We start from the raw sequence: 22,379 nt of genomic DNA on the forward strand, positions 1-22,379 counted from the left end.
CATCTCCCAGCAGCGGTGCCACCAGTACAGTGCTATTGAGGTTAACAGAATTGTTCTTTCCCTAGTTATACCTAGTGGGAAGAAAAACAGACCTGAATGTGGATAGTCTTTTTTAAAAGTCTTTTCTAACAATAGCTCTCTTTGAATAGCTTATTTACCACCCATCTGTGACTCCAAAGTAAAATCTGTTCAGCTGTTGATCTAAAAGACTTCCCCTTCACAGCTAATCCTCAATGATCCTTGCTGTTCTCCAGCAGTCAGGGTGAATTCTCTCCCAATTGCCCACATCAATAAATCATACATTATCTATGCTTGAATTTGGTTAAGATTCTGGCTAATGATGCAAGGACACAGCTGATGTAGTCGTAGTTGCCTTGCTCAATAGAACTGGTTGAAGTGGAAAAAATTGCTAAGATGAATTTTTGCTGTTAAAAACCAACTTGTCTGATTTAGTGCATGGATAGGAGCAGCTGCACTGATTAAAATCATGATGCATTTGTGGAGTCCTGTACATCAGCAAGGAAAATACCAAGTGGAAGAAGGGCCTGAGAAGTATTTGCTGCAAACACTGAGCACCATAGGAGAGCACCCGTACGAATGCATGGGTGCGTTGCTGGGAACAAGCAGAGCGGAGATGTTCTCCCAGCCCAGGCAGGAGACCTCAGGCAGCGCCAGGCGTGCAGAGGCAGTGCACCGCAGGACCTTTTCTCCAAAGCGTCTCGCCACCCACCTTTTCTCTTTAGCTTAGCACCATCTAGAGGGACCCATCTGCAAACCCAAGGTGTCAGCTCCACAGCGCACGTTTGGCAAAGGATAAGGTTTGCAAAACCTGGGGTGAACCAAACAATTGAGAGCAAAGACTCAAAAGAGTCGTTTACTCCTCCAGCTGCCTTCACTATTTGTTAAAGCACACAGCTGTGGTGCAATCACTCCCCTTGTCCTGGTGAGTTCTGCAGTGAAATGGGGAGGTGGGTCCTCCAGAGAGGATTGGAGCTTGGGGAGGGTGTTGGGATTGGAGCATTTTCCCCCCTGGAGGGGGATGCTCAGGAGGTGAGGGGAGTTCTTGAATTATATTTTTTTTTAAACACCTACAGATCTTGCATCACATACTCCTTCACGCTCCAATGACATCCATCTGATGATGTGACGGGCAGTCCTCTATAGTTTAGAGCAGAGGTCATTCTTCATGTCTGCTCAAGCCTTTGCCTTTCGCTCACACCACACAGCAGCATGACAGGACACCAGCTGAGCTAAACGTTTGTACGCCGCATTTATGCAATCCAGTGCATCAGAGCTTACTCAAATCTCCTGACACAGACCACCAGAATAAGACCAAGGGTGGGGTAGGGCGACATTAGCTCCCCTCTGTCTCACACACTGACCTTGCACTTTCTCCTGCAGCAGCCCAGGCTGCTGACTTGCAGGTGCCGTGAGATGCAGAACCTGCAGTCCATCAACCGCACGTCTGGCCGACCGTATATAATGCCAAGGCAAGGACATCGAACCAAAGTCCGACCTGCCTGAACCGGCGAGTGCTTGGTTTGGAGATAAGAAGTACATTGCCCTGGTCAAAGAGCTTTCAGAATTCACCTGACTGAGATTAAGGAATACATACCACGCATAAACAGCAGCAAGGTTTTGCAAAAGATGTACAAAACCTGCGTTTCTGTAGTAACTGGTTGCAGTGACCCCGAGGACAAAAATCAGGCAGTGGTCTGGAGGTGGGCAAGGACTCCAGAGAAACCAAGGCCAGTGCTACTGCCTACACGTTGTCTGCTGGGGATGTCACCCTGACCTTCCCCTGCATACAACGGGATGTGGTATAAGAGGATTTGAAGGTCTGGCTGGGGGTGGGGAAGGACGTTCTCATTCCTGCAGCATTCAGACAGCAGCAGGAAAGGAGGTGCTTCTTCACCCTTGCTCCATACAAAGTGCACGCCGCAGCGACCCTCTCCAGCTCAGCTTGGAGATCGCAGTGCCAAGTTTACCTCCCCACATCTCAAACCCACGTCCTTCATCAGCCACAGAGCACCAAGAGCAGCTCCTCCAGCCACGACCAAGCCACCTTTCCGGCACGGTCGGCTCACCCCTCAGTGCCATTGCCCGAAGCCAGTGCCCGGAGTGCTTTCTCCCTCCAGGGAGGCACAGGGATGCCGTGCCTGGCTTGGCACAGCCCTGCCCGAAGGCAGCGCCAGGCTGAGCCTACCTCCCCGCACGTGACCCCGTGCAACTGGAGCAACATCCCTGCGGGAGGGAAGGAAGGAGGCGGCCGGGCTGTTAAGAAATAAAACCACTGCAGAGCTGACTGCGAGAGGACGGAGACGAAGAGACAAGCTGGCTGGAAAGGACAGCTTTGCTGAGCCAGGGAGAAAATGGTTTGAGTAATTATCAACGGTAAGGAAACCTCTCATTTGAGGCAAGAGAGCTTAGAAGGATTTCTGCGTGGTAAATACTCTGCATATTTTATGGCCTTTGCTTGTGGGGGGAGAAACACTGGTGCTGGAGTGGTTTGAAACACAGCCAGGACACCAGACACAGTAACTCCCTTTCAGCCTGTTAAATCCATTCCCCTCCATTTCCACTGCTACTTTTGGCCGTAACCTGCTACAGGTCCAACGCAGCCCCCAGCCAATCCTCCTCCGTGAGGGTCCCCAGCTCACAAAGCAGCCCCAGAGCTCTGGGCTCTCTGGGGATGTTTTTTTAGGGTAGCTGGTGTTTTGCTTTGCTGCAGCAAGCAGACAGGTCTCCCCTTTCCCCCCAGCCTGCCGCTACGTGGCCAGGAAGGTGAGGACCCTGTGCAGCCGGGAGCACCAAGAGCCACCACCCTGCCCGGCGCAGGCAGCCCCCCGCAGCCCCCACCAAAGTAAGTCTGCGGCTCGCTGGGGACGGGGGCATTCACACACCTCGGTCACGCTGGGGGTAGAGGGGCCAGGGCTTGCCTGGGCTGCCAGGCTGGTGGCGGGGGGCACCCCCCGTTGCTGCCCGCTGCCTTGGGCAGGCTGCTGCCCTGCCCGCGGGGGAGGTGTGCTGAGTCCCCATCCCTCCCTGCCGGTGCTCCAGAGACCATAGTCTTCCTCAGAGCTGGGTGCTTTGTCTGAGGAAGAACCGTAACAGGTAGAAGTTGCAAAAGTTTATTTTCTTTCCTGTTTTATCTTCCCTTGCTGGGTTTTGTCTCTAAATGCAATGGCTGCATCCCAGCCCCTGGCAGAGGGTGAGCAAACAGCAGCCCTGGGAAGGGAGGACAGGATTGCTCTGGGGGTAATCAGAGGCATGAGTGGATGCAACCTGCTGAAGCACTGATCTCTGTTCCCCAGAGTTACATCTCCCTGGGGCAATCCTTGTTTCAGGCACCCTGCTAAACACCAAAACACATCCCCACACTCCCCAGCTGGCAGTAAGAGATTTCTGTCCTTGCTGCCAACCTCCCCCAGCCCCTTCCTGGCCCATTTGAAACACACAAATCACTATGACTCTGCAAGTCACTCATGCAATGCCCTTGAGAGCAGCTGTTTCTCCTGGCCGCCCCGACGCGGCACAGCGGGTACGGCATGCGGAACATGGTGGGATCCTGGGTCCTGGCCCCATCCCAGCCCTGGTGCTCCCGGGGCTCACCAGGGAGCTGCTCCCGCATCACCCAGGGGTGCCGCTCAGGCATTAAAGCATGCTGCCAGAACGCAAACATTTTGACAGCAGACAGAGTAATCGCAGCATAGGAAATATCTGTTCCACCATTACCAGTTTCACTGGTTTGGCTGAGTCACTCCTGGTTGCTCTTGTGCAATCGTGCCCAGAGCTGCACGCAGGCATGAGCACATTCCCGGGCAGCTTCCAGGGTGGTCAGGTCATGCCCTGTGGTCTCCTACCTCTCCCAGGAGGTGGGGGCTGTCACCAGAGACTGACAGCAAAGATGTAAAGCTGAGCCCTTCCCTTTCTGCTGCTGCTGCGTGTGAGGGGGAGAAGGGAACTGCATGCCTAGGGAGTCCTATAAAATCTCCAGAATATCACCTTTCCCCTAAAATAACAGCTGGATCGTTAATGGGAGAATGAGGGGAGGGAAAGGGGATGTTTCCCTTCACTAATGCCTTAATTAAGTACACATGAAGGAAAAGCAGGGTGTTAAGTCATCTGGCCTGCAATGGGAGCCTGGGCTTTGCAGAGAAGAATCAAGCTCCTCCTCTGAGCAAAGAAGTTCAACTCCTTCTCTGCAGCTAATTGCTGGGTGTTTAATTACAATCAGGGAAGCTGCCCAGCTGGCACTAGCAGAGGATCTGGCCCCATGCCTTTCTGGACGGTTGGGCACACCAGGCCCATAGATGCTGTGGATACAGGGGGCTGCACCAGTGCAAACTGGGGCGGGGGGGGATCTGCACCTCTCTTTAGCTGGGAGCAGCCCACAGCTGGGCACCCTGCTGCACCCCAGGGAAGGCTGGCCCAGGACAGGGCACGAGGAGTGTACAACAGATCTGGACGGATCTGGCTGGGAAATGTGGATAACCTGGTGGCACCGGTGGTGTCCAGGTCACAGCTGAGAAACTGTAAAACTTTATCCCCTGCTTGCAGCAAGGTGGGCTCTGCTGGATAGCTCTGTGTCGTACACCTGGCCTGACTCCCTCACTTAATCTAATGTTGCTTATGGTTCCCATCAGGAGGTTTTCTGAGCACCTTGCCTGTTCACACCCCAGCCTTATCCCTGCAGCAATAATCTCTCCCCTTGGCTAGACCTGAATCCCACTCTTTTCTCCAATGCTTGTGCATTTGCAGATGTAAAGGCCGAAGTAGCAGCAGCCCCCCAAGCAAGAGCCTCGCTTCCCAGGAACAGCAACCCCATCCAAGACCAGCCCTGCAGGTCCTGAGGATAAAAGCCCTCATGGTCCCCCCCGGAAGGCCATGAGTTTTCTTCCCACCGATTTCCCCAGGGAATCCCTTTGCTGGTAATCCCGCAGCCCAGGGATTGGAAAATACCAGCAAATCTCTCCTGTATCTGCTCTCAACACACAAGCACAGCAATAGAAAATGTCCCAATCGGTCTCTCATTACCAGAATTTTATAGCTGGTAGGAAAAAATAGGTTGCCAATGTGTATCAGATGCTCTGGGCACTTTTGGGCCCTAGAGTGCCAGGGGAAGAGCATGAGCCATTGCACCCCAGCAGCAAACTGGTTTTTTATACTGTGAAATGGAATTGTGCTCCCAATGATATCGGTATGCGTTCAGACTAAAATCAGTTACTGAGCTATAGCAAGGGGTCTTAGAGCTTAAGTCTGCAGAAATCCCATGGTTTTGTACAACCCCCTTCTCTGTGCCCAGTAAGCTGTCCTTACTGGGCAGCCTGCACCGCGGCATGATGCGCAGCACCTCCAGAGCAGAGCACTGCAGGGACCACAGTGGGATCCCCCTCCAGCGAACCCCACCCTGTCACAGAGAGCAATGACAGCAGGATCACAAACTCCGCATTTGCGGGGAGGAATCTGCCTGACCCCTTCCTGTGACTGCCCAAGCTGAACCAACAATAAAGATGGATGAAAAGCGGCTGGTTGGGAGCGTGGTAGTTTTTGTCATGGAAGGGGTTTGCTGGCATTGCAGTGTTTGAACAGGCTGGTGCTTTGGCTGGTTCAGTGGCAGCACCGGGGCTCGCCTTGCTGCTCACGTGGGAAGAGATGAATCTTGTCTCACCGTTGCTTGTGACAGAAACAAAATGGGAGGGAGCAGAGGCATCCTGCACCCTGGGGAGAGCTGGTTGTAAGTTCCTGGGTCCCCAGGGCTCAGCCTCTTGCTGCTGCCCTGAACGATGGTTTGATCTTTGGTACCAGAACTTTTCTGGTACGATATTACGTGAAGGGGGGAATGGTCGGTGGTAGGATGGGATACACACAATGGAAGGATGTGCACAAACTAGTGACCTTAATTTTCAAACCCTCCTGGATTTGTGCAGGGCAGGTGTCCCATGCTGAGCTTTGTTGAGGTGGGAACGGCAGAAGCTCTGCCCAGGGGGCTGCAGGGTTCTGCAGGATATGGGGAGGGAGGGAGAGCAGGTGGGCTGGAGGGCTGAGAATGGAGCCACATCTCCCAAGCACGCTCAGCCACAGCAAGGCTGGAAAACACAGCCCTTAGGAGGCCTTCTTCTGACCCCTGCCACTTCCTAGGGCAGCTGTCACAGCCACACCGTGTGGTTAGGTTGTGCGCGTGTATTCCCCTGGATTTCATGGAAATGCCTGGCTCTGGTGCCAGAGGATGCCAGCAGCGCCGGGGCCGTACGGCAGCGCTCCGTGCATGGGCACCACCTGAGCACACAACCCCCTGCAGACTGAGAGCACTTCATTTCCCATTCCCGCACAGACTCCATCAAAAGCTGAGGTCTCCTGCTCACCACTGGCTCCTCTTCCATGCTGTGTGCAAACACCGTGAGAAGAAAGGAGGAAAGGGGGGGAAGGAAATTAGCTTGTCCCAAAATGGAGCAGAAAGGGGAGTCTGAAAGAAGCCATGCTCCTGCATGCCCCACTCGGTGCCTTCTTCAAACCTTAATCACATGGGTCATCACGATATCTATCACCATCCTCCCAGGGAAGGCAGCAGAAGCAGCAGGTACCAAGCACCAGCCTGAGCTGGTTTTTCCATGGAAAGCTTGCCAAGTCATCAGCTGAGAGATGGTCCATGTCTGTCACAGGACAAAGCTGACTGTCACTGACAACTACATGACAAAAACATAATCCAGCGCAAACAGCACATTTGCAACACTGCTATGTACAGGTTTTCCCTGTCTTCCTTGTACTAAAAAACCCCATGTACTTGATTTCGAAGGCATGGGGCTGGCACCTACAGGTTATTCCCCATGGGTCTCCAAGGCCCTCAAGTAAGAACAGTGGGAAATTTCCCAAGGGAGCTCCAGGCTGCCCCTGGATTGTTTCTCACCCCCAAAGCAGCTCCTTCCCACCAAGCCAGTGGGTAGGCAGAAGGTCTCAAAGGTCAGCAGCTTTCTGGTGAGTGTCTTGCATGTTTTATTAGTCATATTTCCACTCATTCACCCAGATGAGCGATTACAGGCCTCTCCTCTGCCCCACAGCTTCTTCACACTGTTGTGTATGGACATCTTATTTTAGCGCTTGCCAGGCCCCTCTGGTCACCTGCCTGTGAACCAGCTCTGTTGTGTGTTGAGCGCGGTGGTCCTGATGAACTGGCAGAGACAGGGCACACTGCCATGCCCCAGGTGCCCCCCTGCCATGGCTCGAGGGAGCCGGCCCGTGACCAGGAGCCGGACGTAGCATCCGCTGAAGATCACCAGGAGCTGCTGGGCCATCACCTGGAAGAAGCAAGAGACATGTCAGAGCAGAGCATCTCCCTGCAGGCAACGTGGGTGATACACTAAATACCATTCACTCCCTCATTCAAGGACTGTCCTTGTCTGAAAGAAACAGGACAGAAGCCAATGGCATATATAACTGTCCCAGATCCCCTTCTGGTCAGCAGTGCTGGCACGCTGTCCCCACAGGGGAGTGACATGAAATGACTGCTCGCCGGTGGGTGGCTGGGGAGCCAGGCTGCTTGGGGACCTGCCCGCTCTGTCCCCATCTCCTGTTGCTTTTTCTTTTGCCTGTAGATGCCAAAGAGCTTCAGTCTGCAGGGATGTCAGCTGCACTGAATTCACTTGGTAACAGTGAGCAGAAAAACGTAAAATAAATCAAAATCATCCCTTCAAAGCTTCTTGCTGAGCAGGAATGAGAGCGCATTTGTTACGCAGCATGGCACAAGTCTTTGAAGGCACACCCCATGGAGGAGACAAAGGCTGGGCACGTCTATGCCCCATCCCCAGCCCAGACAGAGGTGCCAGGTTCCTGCACAGACCCTGGGTAGAGGTTGGCTTCCAAGCAGGGACCCCTGGCACCAGCAAGGAAGAGCCCAATCCATGAATCCCTCAAGGGTTAAGCACTAGCTGCTCAGTAAGCATTAACTGCTTTCAGTGTCAGGGCTGGAGAAGGCATGTGTGGACCTCCAGGCTTCCAGGAGCTTCTACTGGTGAAAAAGGAGGTGGCTGGCAGCTGCTGGGATGAGTTCTGGAGTCAAGGTGCCTGGGGGGGGGGGGGGGCGATTCGGTGCCTCTACCCGTCAGGGAGGGGTATTTCTCATTACCTCTGGTGGGCCCTCAGGAATGAGGCGGAGCAGCTTGTTGCACGTCACCGGTTTTTTATTCACCCCACTGGATAGAAGAGGGGAGTCTTCATGCAAAGCGTCCTCCTTCGTCCCCAGGCTGGGCTGAACCACTGCCTCCATGACCACACAGAGTTCATCCAGGCTGTGTCGCAAGCACAACTGGAAGAGAAAGAGATTTTGGGGGTCCCCAAAGGCAGGTAGCAGTGGTGTCCTGAGGACAGCCTTTAAAGGACACAATTCCCTCCTGCATGTTTTTACTTCTGGGAATTATCATCCCAAGAGTAAAAAACGGCATTGGCCCAGAGTCGTGCCCAGCACTTGAAGCTCAGTGTCCTCATGTCCCAGCCCGGCTGCCTTGGCTGCCTCTTGTGCCGGCAAGTGCTCCCAGCATGATGGTCACATCTGGCATGGAGAACCTGGTCTTTAAAAACTACAAGAGTTATATCAGCCAATATGTGAATTGGTGAGTGAGTGTCCACCTCCCGATCTGCATCTGTCGGTTCATCCACAAAGAGGAGCAGCCTTGAGATTTTTCAGGGGGCTGAACCCCCTTCACCTCTCATCCTGCGGCCGTGGTCAGCCAGGGCGATTCGGCACAGAAGAGCGCAGTGCCCGTATAGTTATACACTCGTATAGAGGAAAACATTTTCTGAAGGCCAAGAGAACAAAAATTTTATACAGTTAACCCAGTATAGTGTTTACTTATTCCTCAGGCTATCCCATTTAATTCAGGAGGACAGCTCAAGGTGTCAGCTATTTCAAATTGTGACACATGCTTTCAAAATTTGCCCTTGATTCTTGATGACTTCCCTTTATTAAAGTTGTACACTTAATTATCCAGACATGCACCCACCACAGGGCCTAAACAAATTCCTGATGAACTGGGCACCAACAGATGCAGTTTATCCACCTCCCAGTCCATCCAGGTCCCAGTTCACAGCAGGGGATGCCCAGGAGGACACCCAAACACTCAGTTCTCCTTGCCCACCACCATCCCACCAAATCCGGGGTGTAGGGGAGGACCTGCACATGTCACTGCGGGAGCTCGGGCTATGCCTACTGTCATTTACCTCTCGTGTCCTCTGCAGGTCTGTGATGTGGGCTGACAAGGACTGGAGGCAGCACTCCGGGCTGAAGTGCACGAACCATAGCTGGGACAGCAGGGTTAAGGAAGGAGTCTATCCATGTTTCCCCCTCCGCAGCCCTCTGCCTCCACATGGATCATGGTACAGACCTTGCAAGAAGCAGAGCTAAAGTGACTGGTGCTCACTGGATGCTCAGGGCAGTCAGGAACCAAGTAACACATCACAGGGGTAATTTTAAACCAAGAGGGTCTGGGCTAAGACAAAATCTCAAGCTAATGGGGAAAAGAAGAGGGGTGGCAAGGAAGGTGGACATTGTCTCAGAGAGCAGCCAGTCCTCCTCGCACACCTCCTGCAGCCTGGTGGAGTGACAACTGGGATAACCCAGGGCCATTGCCCATCACTCACCTCAGTGGCCTTACATCAAAATAATAAACTGGTGGGTCACATTGACTTAGCTCCCCTAAACCCCTTCCTGCTTGCTTTCCTTTATTTCTAGGCATTCATTCCATTTAATTTTTACAGAATTGACTGTACTCGGTGCTTGTCTGCAGGACAGAGGCACTGTCTGTGAAAAGTCTACCAACAGCAATGTGCTGGGGATGTGTCCTGCCAGCTTTGAGAGCAGCAGCCCCCCAGAAGGCAGCCAAAGGTCTGCCCTTGTATATCTGCTCAAGCTGCCATTATCTAGGGGATTCAGGAGCAGCGTAAAAGCCAGAGGGTTTAAACAGACCTGACACCAGAGCAGACAGAGGAAAGTGGAAATCCTTGGGTTATTTTCTGCTCTCAGACAGTTCTGGCATACGTAGGTAAAGGCAAAGGCTCGTCCCATTAGTCCTCACTTACCAAGATGTAAAACTATGCTGGTCTGAACACACGTGTAATTCAGGTTCTGGAATGTTTCCTTCTTGTTCTGCAGGACTTCTCCCCTGCCTGCCCCCTGCTGTATTCCCTGACCCCTTCTCCAACCCTGCGTTTCAGCCTTGCTTCCCTCTGCATTTCTATTTCACACCTCTCTGTATATATGGGGTGGTGTGAGGTCCACCAGCAAACCTCAGATACCATCTCTCTCACCTTCCTTCAACAATTCCAAGCTGTCTTAAAACTCTTTTTCCCCTAAATCTTTGTCTAGTCCAGAAAAGGTATCTCTGAAAAGCAGCAAATGAGCCCAGGGATGGGGACTCTGGTTTACTCTGTGTTGTTTTGGAGGTTCTGTGCTTGGCTGTTTTTGGGGTTTTTTTGCCATAGGCACGTTCTTGTTATGAGCAGAGTGACAGCAATCATCACTGTTGTGTAAGTATAACACACTTTCAGGAATAATTGTCTGCACAACGCACTAATCCCACTTCAACCTCTTAGATTCTATTTCCAATTGCCTTTGGAGGTATCTCAGTCCCCATTTATAGGAGAAGAAAACACACCCAATCCCTTATGCCATCCAATAGGAAAAAAACCAAATTCTAGAAATGCCACCCTCTGGAAATCCTCATGGATCATAACATCAATAAATACCTCCACATCATTAGCTACCCAGGAGGGATACAAATTATTCCCTATGGAAAGGATACTTGTAGGATGCTGCGTGGCCCATCCAGGACATCTGTAATCCCCAGAATTAAACTGTGTTTAATAAAGATTTCATTGACAGCTGCCAGCCTCACATCTGTATTCATATTTATCTATTAAAGAACGCAAGAAAAATTAACATGCTCTACAGCAAAACCTGGGCCAACCTACAGCTACAAACTGCAGCTGGGTAATCCCAAACGCTGCATCTCTGAAAGGAAAACCATGGCAAGAGCAGCCTGCAGCCAGGGCAGGATTGTCACCAGCCATCGGTACCAGCCTGGCCACCACTAGCAGACACCTGTGCAGACAGAAATCTCACTAAGGATTGCTTCTTTTATAGACAAGGCGTCTGAAGTGGAATTGACTTCCAGTTTCTCTCTTTTGTCCCCCAGCAGCCCCCGAGTGAGGGGGCTCCTTTCCTGAACCTCTGGGTACCCACACATTTGCCAGTGTTCCCCTTGGAAGAACCATTGCACAGCTGTCATTAGAGGCTTGCTCCACAATCCATTAAAATCAGTGCAAAGATCCCTCTGGATTTTGCAATCAAGCCTTTCCAATATTATTCTTCAGATCACTCCTTAGAAATTTCCATGCTCCTATGATTCCTTCAAATAAAAGTTGACAACAACAAAGCAGTGGATGCTGCAGGCTGGTTGACTCTCACACCAACATCATCTCCCTGCTTCCTTCTACTGCCCAGTCAACCTTGGTTTTATAATTTCATTGCAACTTCTATAAGTTAGGAGCTGCCTTTTTGCTCGGGACCTGTTGCAAGGCAGGCACAGCGGGGCCTGGACCATGACTGCAGAGCACCACACTGACACAAGTAAACGATGCTGTTCATGGCAACAAGCAGCTGATACCGCAAGGGACTGTCGTCAGAAGCAGGGCAGGAGCCGGCTCTGCTGGAGAGCCCCTGTGGCTTCCCACCAGCTGTGGGAGCATGAACCACGCTCTGCAACTGTTGTCCTATCTCCAGTGACAGCAGGCAATTTGAGACAGCCAGCTGCGCTCCAACACCAACATTTTAGGCATTACGACACCTAAGCTGGCGGTATAACATCCCTTGCCTGAACTTGATCCCCGAGTCCACTGGATATCCTTCCTGGATAATTCTGTTCTTCGTATGCATTTAGGAGATGATCTGCATCCCAGCACTTTGGTGGGAGGGAGTCCTGTGTGCTCCCACACACCTCTTACCTTCCTCTGGCGACGATCGATAACCAGTATCACAACTACGGTGACTGCTACAGCAGCCAGGGTCACCAGCACACTGGCCTCCCAGTAGCGTCCGAAGGAACACAGCTGCACTGTGAAGTAAATATTTGTCCAGAGAGACACGTACAAAACCTGTAAAAACCCGGAGAGACTGATGATCTTCACAAAACTATGAAAGTGAGAAAGTCACGGAAGAAGAAAACTACCAGTCCCTTCTCACAGGGTAATACCTTACCATAAATTAAGTCGCATGAGATCTTCAGAGTGTGATAAAGGACAGAAGTTCTTTCCAGTAATAAATAGGGAAAAGACTAGAAGGGTTGAGTGAGCCCTAGTTTATTGTAAAAAATTACCAGTCATCAAAGACAGAGAGTGAATTATTAATGACGATTCATACCTGGGAAGGATTTCAACCTAGTTCTTCAATTTAGATAAGAAATGCACTCACCGAGGCATACTGATAATACTTCTAATAGTCCCTGTATTTAGAAAGCTCCTCTGTCAAAGAGCTCAAGGTCGTGCAGAGGGTACTCAGTTACAATAATGCTTAAATGGTGGACACTGACCTGGGCTCAAGGACTATGTTAAGAACTGACAAACTTGGTCTTTGCATAAAGCCAGGCAAAACAGAATTCCTTTGGCATTTAGTTCAGCTAGCCTGCATTTGGGCAGGAGATTGCCCAGAAGCAAATATGACATGTACAGCACAGCATGTCAGAGCATCAATCTTGCAATAATATAATTCATTTGCACTAAACAGGCACCAAAATCCTCAAAATACTGAGCACCAATTGCTACAACATTAGTGAAAGGAGAAGACAACACGTATAACAGCTATCCAAAAAAATAAATGCAATTAAAACAGAGGAGTCAGACTTTATCACATCCTCAGCACACTGCAAAGTATCAGCCTTACCGTAGATGCTAATGGGGTCTTTGAAGGAGCTGCTCTCACCAAAAGATGACAAGCAAGGCTAGACAATTGTCTCATTAACCAAAGCTGACTGATCCATTGGTCTAAATTAGCATCAAGGCGAGAATATTGACAGACTTTTAAAATCAAGTTAAAAAAAGAAGTCTGATGTAGGTACTACAACCTCAGAATACACTGGTTATCCAACCACTGGCAGCCCACTTTGGTGGGACTACCAGCAAGGGGTTGGAAAAGGTGCCTTGCCTTCCATCTGCAGAAATTCTGTGAACTGGGATTTCAAAGGAGCCAACTAGGATGTGTGAAAAGCAGTGTCTCCTCCCCACCCAAACCCCTCTCTCTCCCTGGGCACAAGAACCCCAGGTGTAGGTCCTGATGCATCTCAGCAAGTGCATGTCTATGGCAAGCCTGTGGAAGACCCCACTGTCCTTACCACGGCGAGGGCTATCTGGAACACCCTGGAGTTGTAGAACATGTACCGTCTCACTTCAGGCTTCAGGATCGCATCCTGGATTAACCTTCTCCACTGATCTGTGGCCACCTGCTCAGGGAGCAAACAGAAAACTAGAGCCACTCTCCAGTTTTAGGCTCCTAGTCCCATCAGAACTAGCTTGGGCAGCCACCGTGGGGGTGGGCTGGCACTGAAAGCTGTGTCCCTGAGCACCCTCTCACAGAGCGCACCTCCAGTCTCATCCATACAGCTGTCACACACCAAAAACTAGTGTTCTTGCCTCATTTGCAATGAGTAATATCTCCCTGGGAAGTGCACGGAAAGTCACAAAAGAAAACCACCTTTTTATGACAAAAGGACAAGACAAGACAGATTGTCCCAGGGATGCTCCATCCCATCAGAGTGACTTTCAAGCAATTCAAAAGAACCTACATCGAATGGGTATCTTCATGGAGGTTTAGGCCAAGATCGCTACAATTGACTTGCTGTCCATGGGGAATAGACTGAAGCTGAACTGAAACAAGCAACTCTCAAACCAATAAAAACCCAGAAACTGTCTCTGATGTCAGTGCAAATGCTAATCCAGCTAGCACTCACTCCTGCAGGGTGCCCAGGGGAGATAGCGCATGAGAAGCTTACCTGAACCCCAAGGGACTTTAGCTTCTCTGCACAAAGCTCCATGTCTAAGGAGGTGGCTGAGCAACTGCTGTCCATGCTGAGCACCATGAGCACCTGGCCATTGAAGGGTTCTGCAAGAGCCCAAAGGAGTCATGAGCACGGCTCTGGAATGGGTTTTTTTTCCAAGCAGCTAAGGAGCACATGGCAAAGGGAAAGCTGAGGAACGTAGACCACCCTGACATGCTTAAAATGGATCCAGAATTCCCCCTTGGACATTTCTAAGAACACCACAAGGAGCTTTGGAAGCAGCTTGATGTCCCCTGTAAGGAAACAACCTACTAGAAGGGAGGAAACCCCATACACATTCCAGGAACGAGCAGACAGAGATAACATGATGCTCTAATCTTCCCCAGGATAACGCCTTGCCTCACTGATCCTTGACTGAAAGGACAATAGACTGAAGCTGTTTGGTGTTTCTGAAGATATCTATCTCTCAGAGAGATCCTCCATTGCCTACTCACCCCACCCACCACAAGCAAAAGTTTGAGCAATCAAATTAAAGTGCTTTCCAATAACCACGTTGTCAGGGATGTGGCAGGGCTGCCCTGCAGCGTGACTCCGTAGGTCCTGCAGTGTCCAGTTCCCTACTCCAGCAGTGCTCCTGGGCTCTGCTCAAGGCTCTCAGCTTCCCAGTTTCAGCTAGGACTAGGATCAGAGATGTAATCTAGAGATCCAGGTTGCAGCCTAGCAAGCGAGAGGACAGCCTGGCCTAGATTTGAGGAGCCGGCTGCTCGGAGCTAAGGCAGAGCCGCCGTGGAGCAGCACAGGAGAGCTGTGATCTCCTGGCAGGCCATCTGGCATTCATCTAGAGTTTACACAAGCTGTGCTACGTCAGGAGGAAGCGAGTGGGTCTAAGGGAGGTTTCACCCAGCTGTCCTTCCCCTTTGCAGATCCGGGGTCAGCCAGACGTCCCCTGGGGCTGCTCCTGCTGGCACTGTCACTCAGTGCTCTCCCAGACCGCTGTGCTGGCTGAAATGCAGCGTGCACTCACCTTACCCTTCCCTCCCACTTATGTCCTCCATCCTCATCACTTCTTCACTGCTCAGGAACAGGCGATGCTAAGCGAAATGAGGCAATTACTTTAAAACAGGGCATGACTGCATCAAGTAAAAAAGGGAAGAGTAGATGCATCTGAAACCTCCAGGGTAACATGGTCCTGACTGTTTGCTGAGGTTTACCTCCTCCTGGCACAGAGCGTGGAGGCAGCAAGTACAAAGCAAGAATGAAAACAAATGGCCTCAGCCTTGGGCTCAGCTATCCCATTCATGGCCTTGGCCAAGCTGCTTGGCACAAAGTCGGGTGCCAAGCTGAGATACCCGAGATTTGCAGAGAGGCTCAGCTCCTTGACCTCTGCTGGAGTGACAAAAGCTGCTTCGCCCCTGCAAAAACTGAGCACTAAGGAGGTACCATGAACAGAGCAAGCGAAAAGGGTGCCCTGCTGAATGGTGCGTGGAGGTCTCGGTGAGAACTGCCATCCATGGCGCTGCCTTCTGTCTCTACACAGCACCTCAGGAGGTTTTGGAGGCAGTGCTGCAGAGGGGGAGCAAATTGTTACCAGGGAAGGGAGTCACTTAGAAAGCACAGGTCAAGTTTCCCAAAGATTTCTTGACTTTTAAAGGCCAAGAGAAGAGGACTTGCAGGGTCCTGCTTTGCAACAAGTGGATGCCCATTCATTCCTATATATCAGGCTTTCCAAAAAGTTAAAATGTCTCCATCGCCACCCCAGAATGCTGAAACACCTATGTTTCAGCATAAAACCTAAAAACCTAAAAAAATACATTCTTTATTTATTATTTACATATTCCTCCAAAATAAAATAAATAAATAAAAATCTAAAAATCTAAAAAACATAAAACTAAACATGAAACATGGTTAGTTACATGAGATGCTGTTAATAAACATCTTTGAAAAATTTGTCTTCTGTGATTTTAAGGGCACTGTACTCAGTACTGCCTTTCGCCTTAGCACCAGGTTGCTTGCTTACCTTTCACCCACTGCAGGGATCCTTCCTTTAAATCACTCTTACAGTAGAGGACGGAGGGAATTGACCTGTTTTTCTCAATTCCACCAGCTTGGCTTTTATGGGCCATACTGAAAGTGCCTCTCCTTGACGGACTTTATGCTGTATCGTCAGAAATTCAGTGCTTTGTGGGTTTGCCTTATCTTTCACTGCTAAGAAACAGCGATTCCACCCCAAGGCAGCAGGCAGCCGGCTTGCTCTCCTCCTTGAGGAGCAGGTTGTAAAATCCTCATTCACACTCCCACTGAGGACTTCCTGGAGACCCTGCTTTCCGTGAGCAAGGAGACATTCTCTAGCCCTGAAAAGAGGAAAAGACAATCCCACCTCTTGCAGAGACAGCAAATACAGGGTAACAGCACAGACCACCAGGGTGTACCCTGCTCTTGGGACCCCGCTCCCTGTGGATGTTACCACCAGGTAGGTGTTAGCAGCCATGAGCGCAGCACGCACAGGCTCGCCCTCCGCCGCAATTACTTTTTACTTTTTGTTTTGTTAAAAGGTGGAAAAGTTATCCTTAAATATTCCTTAAGTTATCCCAGCAGTCTTAAATATTCACATTTTGTAAACAATTAGCCAAGGAATAGTCAGGATTTCTCCTTGCAAAGCCAACTGGCTTTTTGCTATTGCTCTCAGCGGGCACTTTCAGAAGAAAGTGGGGGCAATGTAAATGCCCCCCCAGGAAGCAGGGCACCCCGCACACTGCCGCGATGGGGGATTCCCCACCACACGAAGGAAGCAGTGTAGATAAGGAAGAAAAATGCATCCACAGAAGGCAGAGACGAGCAGGAGCTCTCACCCAGCAGCAGTGAAGAGTTTCTGTTTTCCCTTCCCCTCTCCCCTCTACCGCGGGCAGTGCCAAAAGCCAATGGGGCACGGCCCCACAGCAGGCACCATGCCCCGGGTTTTACAGGCAAACACTGCTGACATAAGTCTTTAGCCTGCTGCCAGGACCTGTGGGTGGTTATTAAAGCAGATGCTTGGGAGACTGAAGTTTACTTTTCAATTATCTTCCACTCACATGGCTCAGGCGCACCTGCGCTGCCTCTCCAAGGCTATTATTTACTTTCCAGCCTCCACTCAGTCTTACTTTCGCACCAGGAGCCTGTTGCTGTAAGGTGCTCTTGGTGTAAGGGTGCCTCATGGAGCTCACCCGCTCCCCTTTCAAAGCAGGACTGCTTTATTTTTGACCCGTGGTTGTTGCTGCAGTTACCCCCTTGCACAAAGGCAGGATAGTCACTGGTTGAAGAACTGCTGGAAAGGAAATTGAGGCAAGAGAAACAACAGGAAAGTTTCTTCTGATTGCAGAAAAAAACCTGCAGACGGCTGGAAACTCACGCTTTAGAGAAACAAGCCACAGCAGACATTGCACAAGAGGTGTGCAGTGTGCGTGTGTACACGGAGTGGGCACAGCACCCACTTTGCCAGTGCAGGTGAGGAGTGGTTCTGCCATACGTTGAGCGCAGCTCTCCAGTGCTACTTCCCTGAAGAGCACAGCCAGCCACGTGTAACAGAGCACATCTCCCAGCACAAAAAAAGTTGGAGAAGAACAGTGAATTTTCTCACTCCTTTCCCCCTTTTGCCTTCAATCCCTTCAGGCTACCATCAAACAGAAGGGAAAATGGAAAACAAGACAGAAAACCCACACAAAACAGCAGCAAAGCAAAGAGTGAAAAACCAGAAACAAAAGGAAAAGCAAATTAAAAGCTACCACCCTGTTGTTGCTGCTGTCATGTTAAGTTAGAGATGAATGAAGACTCTCTGGGTTAGATATTGTGAATTTTGAGTCTCTGGAGGACAGTGCCCAGGAAGCAACAGCAAAGGGTGCAGCAGGATCAGGGCAGTTCAGCCTTCCCCAGCCCCTCAGGAGGCAAACTGCCTTCCCCGGCCACAACAAGCTCATTGGCAAAAGCAGCTTTCCTTTTATCTCTTTGTGCAGCATAGACCTCAGCTGGCTCCATCGCCTTTTACTGCAGAACAACTGCCTGGGTTTGGAGATGGGGTCCCAACGAATCTTCCTCTGCCACCTCCTGTGCTAACATGAGGGGCATCCACTCGTCTCCTGCACTCCCTGGGCTCAGTGTCTCTCTAATCTCTTATTCTTTATGCAACACCAACGTCTCTCTAATGACTTTGCCTCTTTCAGGCTATGGACCTCCTTCATAGGACACCTCCAAGCCCTAGCTAAACAGCAGAGAAACATTTAGCAAATCTTTCTGCTTCATTTCCAGAGCAGCCAGCAGAGGCTTACCTGGTCCAGTTCACCTTCTGGTCCTGGGGAGCCAGCTCAGCTTCCCCCTCCTCCTCCTCACTGTCCTTTACCTGCCATCATCCCACTCTGCACTGCCCAGGTGTCACACTGTCCCACTGCAGAGTGGGGAGGTCTCTGGTCCCGCAGCCCCAACCTGTGCCAGGGAAGGTCACCCTCTTTCCCACATCTCCCAGGGACCACGGACTAACCAGGCACAGCTCACCCAAGGCAAGAAGCCCGTGCCCCTGAGCTCCCTCTCATTACCCTGAGCTGCAAGCACCTACTTGCAAAATCTCCCTTGTGCATGTGACTTTTCCCCTAGGCTGGTTTCAGAAATGTGGTTTTAACCCTCTAGAGTTCCTCAAAAGTGCTTCCCCACCCAAGACACAGCCATGGAAGATCCTGCCATGCAGTTATCCTCACCTTTTGCAGGGTGGGGGTCCAGAGCTGGAGCTGGATCCTAAAGGCTGCAAAGCAGAAGAGTGGCACAGACAGAAGCTCTCCTCCCCCTCCTCCTCCTCCTCCTCCCTGATGAGCCAGGCAGGACTTACGAAGTACAAATCCCAACGTTGCATCAGATTGCCGTGAATATATTAGTCAAAACCAAGCATCGATGATAGGGCTGGAGAAATCAGAAGAGGTGAACGAAGATCTCCAGGCTGAGAACAGGCCCTGTATTTTTAGCAAAAGGTCATATTAAAGCACAGCAAAACAGGGATAACACGCAGGTTAGGGACCGTGGCCCCCCTCGAAACAGGAGGTTGAGCTGATAGGGAGGGCAGGCGAGAGTTTCCTCTCCAGTTGCTGAACTCAGAAGAAAAGCAGTGGGCTTGGACACACGGTCAGACAGAGCCCCAGAACAGGTTCACGTGCAGGCGAAGTCATTCGCTTTCATGCAAAGAGGCAACACTAAGAGATGACTTGGGAAAGAAGAGTCCTTAGCCTGGGAATCGTCGTTTCATGGCTCACCAAAACCTAGAAAATCCATGGAGGCCAGGAACAAAGTCAATCAAGTATCTTAGTGACTGTTCGTCATAGTGAATGGCTTAAAAAAAAAAAAAAAAAAAAAAAAAAAAAGAGGCAGAAAAAAACCCACAGCTTCATTGCAGTGCCTGTGTACACTTCCTGGAGAAAATGCCGTTCTTCTCTTGGAGAGTTGAATTAATGCAGCCCTGTTTGCTCCAGACAATGCTGAGCAATGTGTTCATTACATCACATGGTGCATGGGCAACAGAACTGACTCCAAAGCCGCTTACCCACACGGGATCTTGTTACACTGGGAACTGGCAACTCACCTAGGAACATCATCCAGGTATTGAGAAAAATCAGATAAAACTCCTTGCTGTTGTCACTAGCTCAAGGCCCAGCTCTAATCCCCACCCAAGATAGGGCCATGCAAAGCTTTAGGTTCTTTTGCACACCTCAAAAGCTTTGGCTTCGTTTCCTCCTCTTCTCGCCCACGCAAAGATCCTGGGAGAGAGAGAATATGCCGACCGAAGTGCTTAGAATGAGCACTGTCAGCTCACTGCAAAAAAAATGCCTGAGGCAAAACTCTGCGGGGGCAATAAACTCGAAAGCAACATCCATAATTATGTGCAGCACATACATCATACACCTCTTGTTTAGCAAGACCTGCGTGTATGGGCTGAACTTGGCATCAGCACCTCATCCCACCAGCACAAGCAGAAAAATCCTGCTCATTTGGGAGGGGAGTGGAGTGGGGTGGAGGGGAACAAAAAAAAATTGAAAAAAAACTAATTCCAAGTTTAAAGCAATCCCAGTTTTACTGCTCTGAAGTAGCAAAAGAGGCACACATTATTAAATCTTTAGAAACTTTTAGACTGACAGGCTTTCTCTCTGAAGGTTTTCAAAACATCTGTTTCACAGCTGTCTAAGGAACTGAGGAGAAAGCTCCACAGCAGTTCAAACCAACCAAAATGGAAAGGAAGGTTTTCCAGTTGCTTTTCTGAGATAGTTTTCTACCCAGCCACCTCCCTGAACTTGCAGCTCTGGCCCAAAGGAGATGATGGATCTGTAGGCTGGGTTGTAAGGAGTCAAGGTCTCCCTGCTCGACTCTTCCCAACTTCAGCAGTCATCAAGCCACACGCTGAGAAACACTTGGCAGGTGTTAGTTTTCTGACTGTCTTATTTGGCACATAATTCTTATCCTACCAAGTATCTTCAAAATCCAAGCAGGTATCCTATAGCCACAGGTCCCACAGAATAGTCTAAAAAATATTCAGTGATTAATATCTTCCAATAAACAACACATTTTAGATTCTAGCTGGACAACAAACCGCTATTGTATTTGTACATATGCCTTTATATCTGGGCTTCCGAAATGCAAAGCTACGTCTATAACGTTCCTATCCCACCTATAAATGGCCCTACCAAAACTTTAAGCATTAGAAATTTAACCATCTTAAAGCCAAGAGGAAGAATTGTAACTGGCAGCAACTACAAAGTCAGTCAGTAATCTAGAAAGGAATGTGGAGAGCCATGCAAAGGCTTACAAGAATTGGGGAACTATTTGACTGTAAAACCAGAGAGAGGATGCTGGCAGGATCCCAGCACAGACCGGAGCTGCTTCTGTTTTGTGGAGCCCAGCTGACATCCTCTGAAACTGGTCCTGTTTAAAAATGAAGGTTTGCAAATGAAGATCTTCCAAAAATTGAAATGAGAATGAATGAAATGAAAATGAATGAAAACGCAGGTTTCTCCACTCAAGAAAGCATCGTGTCCGCTGTACATTCGACTTGTGCTGGCTGGCCAGAGATTTCGGGATTTGTGTTATACAAGTCAGAGTTAAGGCAGCTTGAGGTTTGTCTTCAGCTTAACTCACTGGTATCTATGAAGGAACATGTCCTGACTTACCTTAACCCATGGCAAAGCTATTTGCAGAGTCTCCCTATCTTTCTTCACTTGCTCTTTTCCTATTTTCTGCTTCCCGGTCTCAACTTTCCACTAATTAAGTGATGAGCTCCCACCGCAGCCTTCTCACCAAGGGATACTTTCACCCTACTGTCAAATGAGACCTCACCCTTCCCTCCAGTGCCACTGAAACCAGGGCCAGCAGGGACTAGGGGACAAAACCCAGCCACACAGCCCTGGGAGATGGGGACAGCAGGACTCCGGCAGGGGCGATGCTGGAGCCTCCACAGCCATCCACCCCGCAGCCCCTCAACCTTTCTGGAAAAAAGCACTTCTAAACAAAATCTTCAAATGAAGCTGATCACTTCTAGCTTCAACGAATCAGGGGGGGGTTGGGGGGGGGAGGGCGGGAAATCAAATGTCTGCCTGCTTTGAAACCACCTCTAATTTACTTCAGGACTTCACTCTGCGCTGTCACGAGTCTCTAGCCTAAATAACCCCTTTCCTCCCCATCACCATCGCTCTGAGGTGCCTTTGCCAAATCTCCCCAGGCCCTTCAATGCTCTATTCAAAGAGCAATTATTTTCAGCTCTCTCAAGGCTCAGCATCTGAACGGGACACAGAGACCTCATCACATTCACAAGTGTAACAGCGCGCTCTCTCACCTCCATCTTACACAGGACACTCGTATCTCTGCGCTGTACAGTGGCAACTTCATTTCAAAAACAAAACATTGGCTAAGTCCAGGGAGTTCACCCTCACCTTCACAGTCTCCGCAGTGCTGTGCAGCTGGTTATTGATTGCCTGGGTTTTGTGGATTTGATTTCAACTTTCTTAGTTCAGAGTTACACTTCTCTTTGGGGAATCTCTTGCTCTTGGTTTCAGATCATTTCTCCCATTTATCAAGACAATTTTGAATTGTAATTCAGTCCTCTGTACTGTTTGTATCTCTTCCCAGCTTGGTGCCCTGGACATATAACTGTACTCCCTATTCCATCATGCTGCATTAATGAATATATTAGAGAACCTGATTCCAGACAAAAAATAAATTAAAAAAAAAAAAATCAGCCATTTGAAGTGCTTGCCCAGGCTGACTGTAACCACCAATACCTCCTGTCCTCAGGGACAACCTCATCCTCTACACATTCTTAACATCATTTCTGAGACA

General features: G+C 50.0%; 1 protein-coding gene and 1 long non-coding RNA gene across 5 annotated transcripts; one reads left to right on the forward strand and one right to left on the reverse strand.

Moving 5' to 3' along the window:
- The first annotated feature begins 1,903 nt into the window (after positions 1 to 1,903).
- LOC106112074 (uncharacterized) lies at positions 1,904 to 5,527 on the forward strand. The gene is made up of 3 exons (XR_001226216.3): positions 1,904 to 2,394; positions 2,762 to 2,863; positions 4,762 to 5,527. It is a non-coding gene; the product is annotated as an uncharacterized LOC106112074 (long non-coding RNA).
- A 134-nt stretch (positions 5,528 to 5,661) lies between these two features.
- TMEM268 (transmembrane protein 268) lies at positions 5,662 to 19,395 on the reverse strand. Of its 4 annotated transcripts, none has more exons than XM_005231392.4 (9): positions 18,764 to 19,395; positions 16,057 to 16,390; positions 14,034 to 14,143; positions 13,377 to 13,484; positions 11,995 to 12,144; positions 10,794 to 10,904; positions 9,214 to 9,294; positions 8,123 to 8,302; positions 5,662 to 7,295 (listed from the first exon to the last, which is right to left on the reverse strand). In XM_005231392.4, exons 2-9 carry the CDS (start codon positions 16,160 to 16,162, stop codon positions 7,116 to 7,118), a joined length of 1,026 nt encoding a protein of 341 aa, XP_005231449.1. In that variant the 5' UTR covers positions 16,163 to 16,390; positions 18,764 to 19,395; the 3' UTR covers positions 5,662 to 7,115. The 4 variants fall into 4 exon arrangements, with proteins under 4 accessions (XP_005231449.1, XP_027633988.1, XP_027633989.1 ...); XM_027778187.2 differs by lacking the exon at positions 18,764 to 19,395 and adding an exon at positions 18,341 to 18,741; XM_027778188.2 differs by lacking the exon at positions 16,057 to 16,390 and having other exon boundaries at positions 18,764 to 18,880.
- Positions 19,396 to 22,379: the final 2,984 nt, after the last annotated feature.

The sequence above is a fragment of the Falco peregrinus genome, chromosome 1, assembly GCF_023634155.1.
Source record: "Falco peregrinus isolate bFalPer1 chromosome 1, bFalPer1.pri, whole genome shotgun sequence".
NCBI lineage: Eukaryota > Metazoa > Chordata > Aves > Falconiformes > Falconidae > Falco > Falco peregrinus.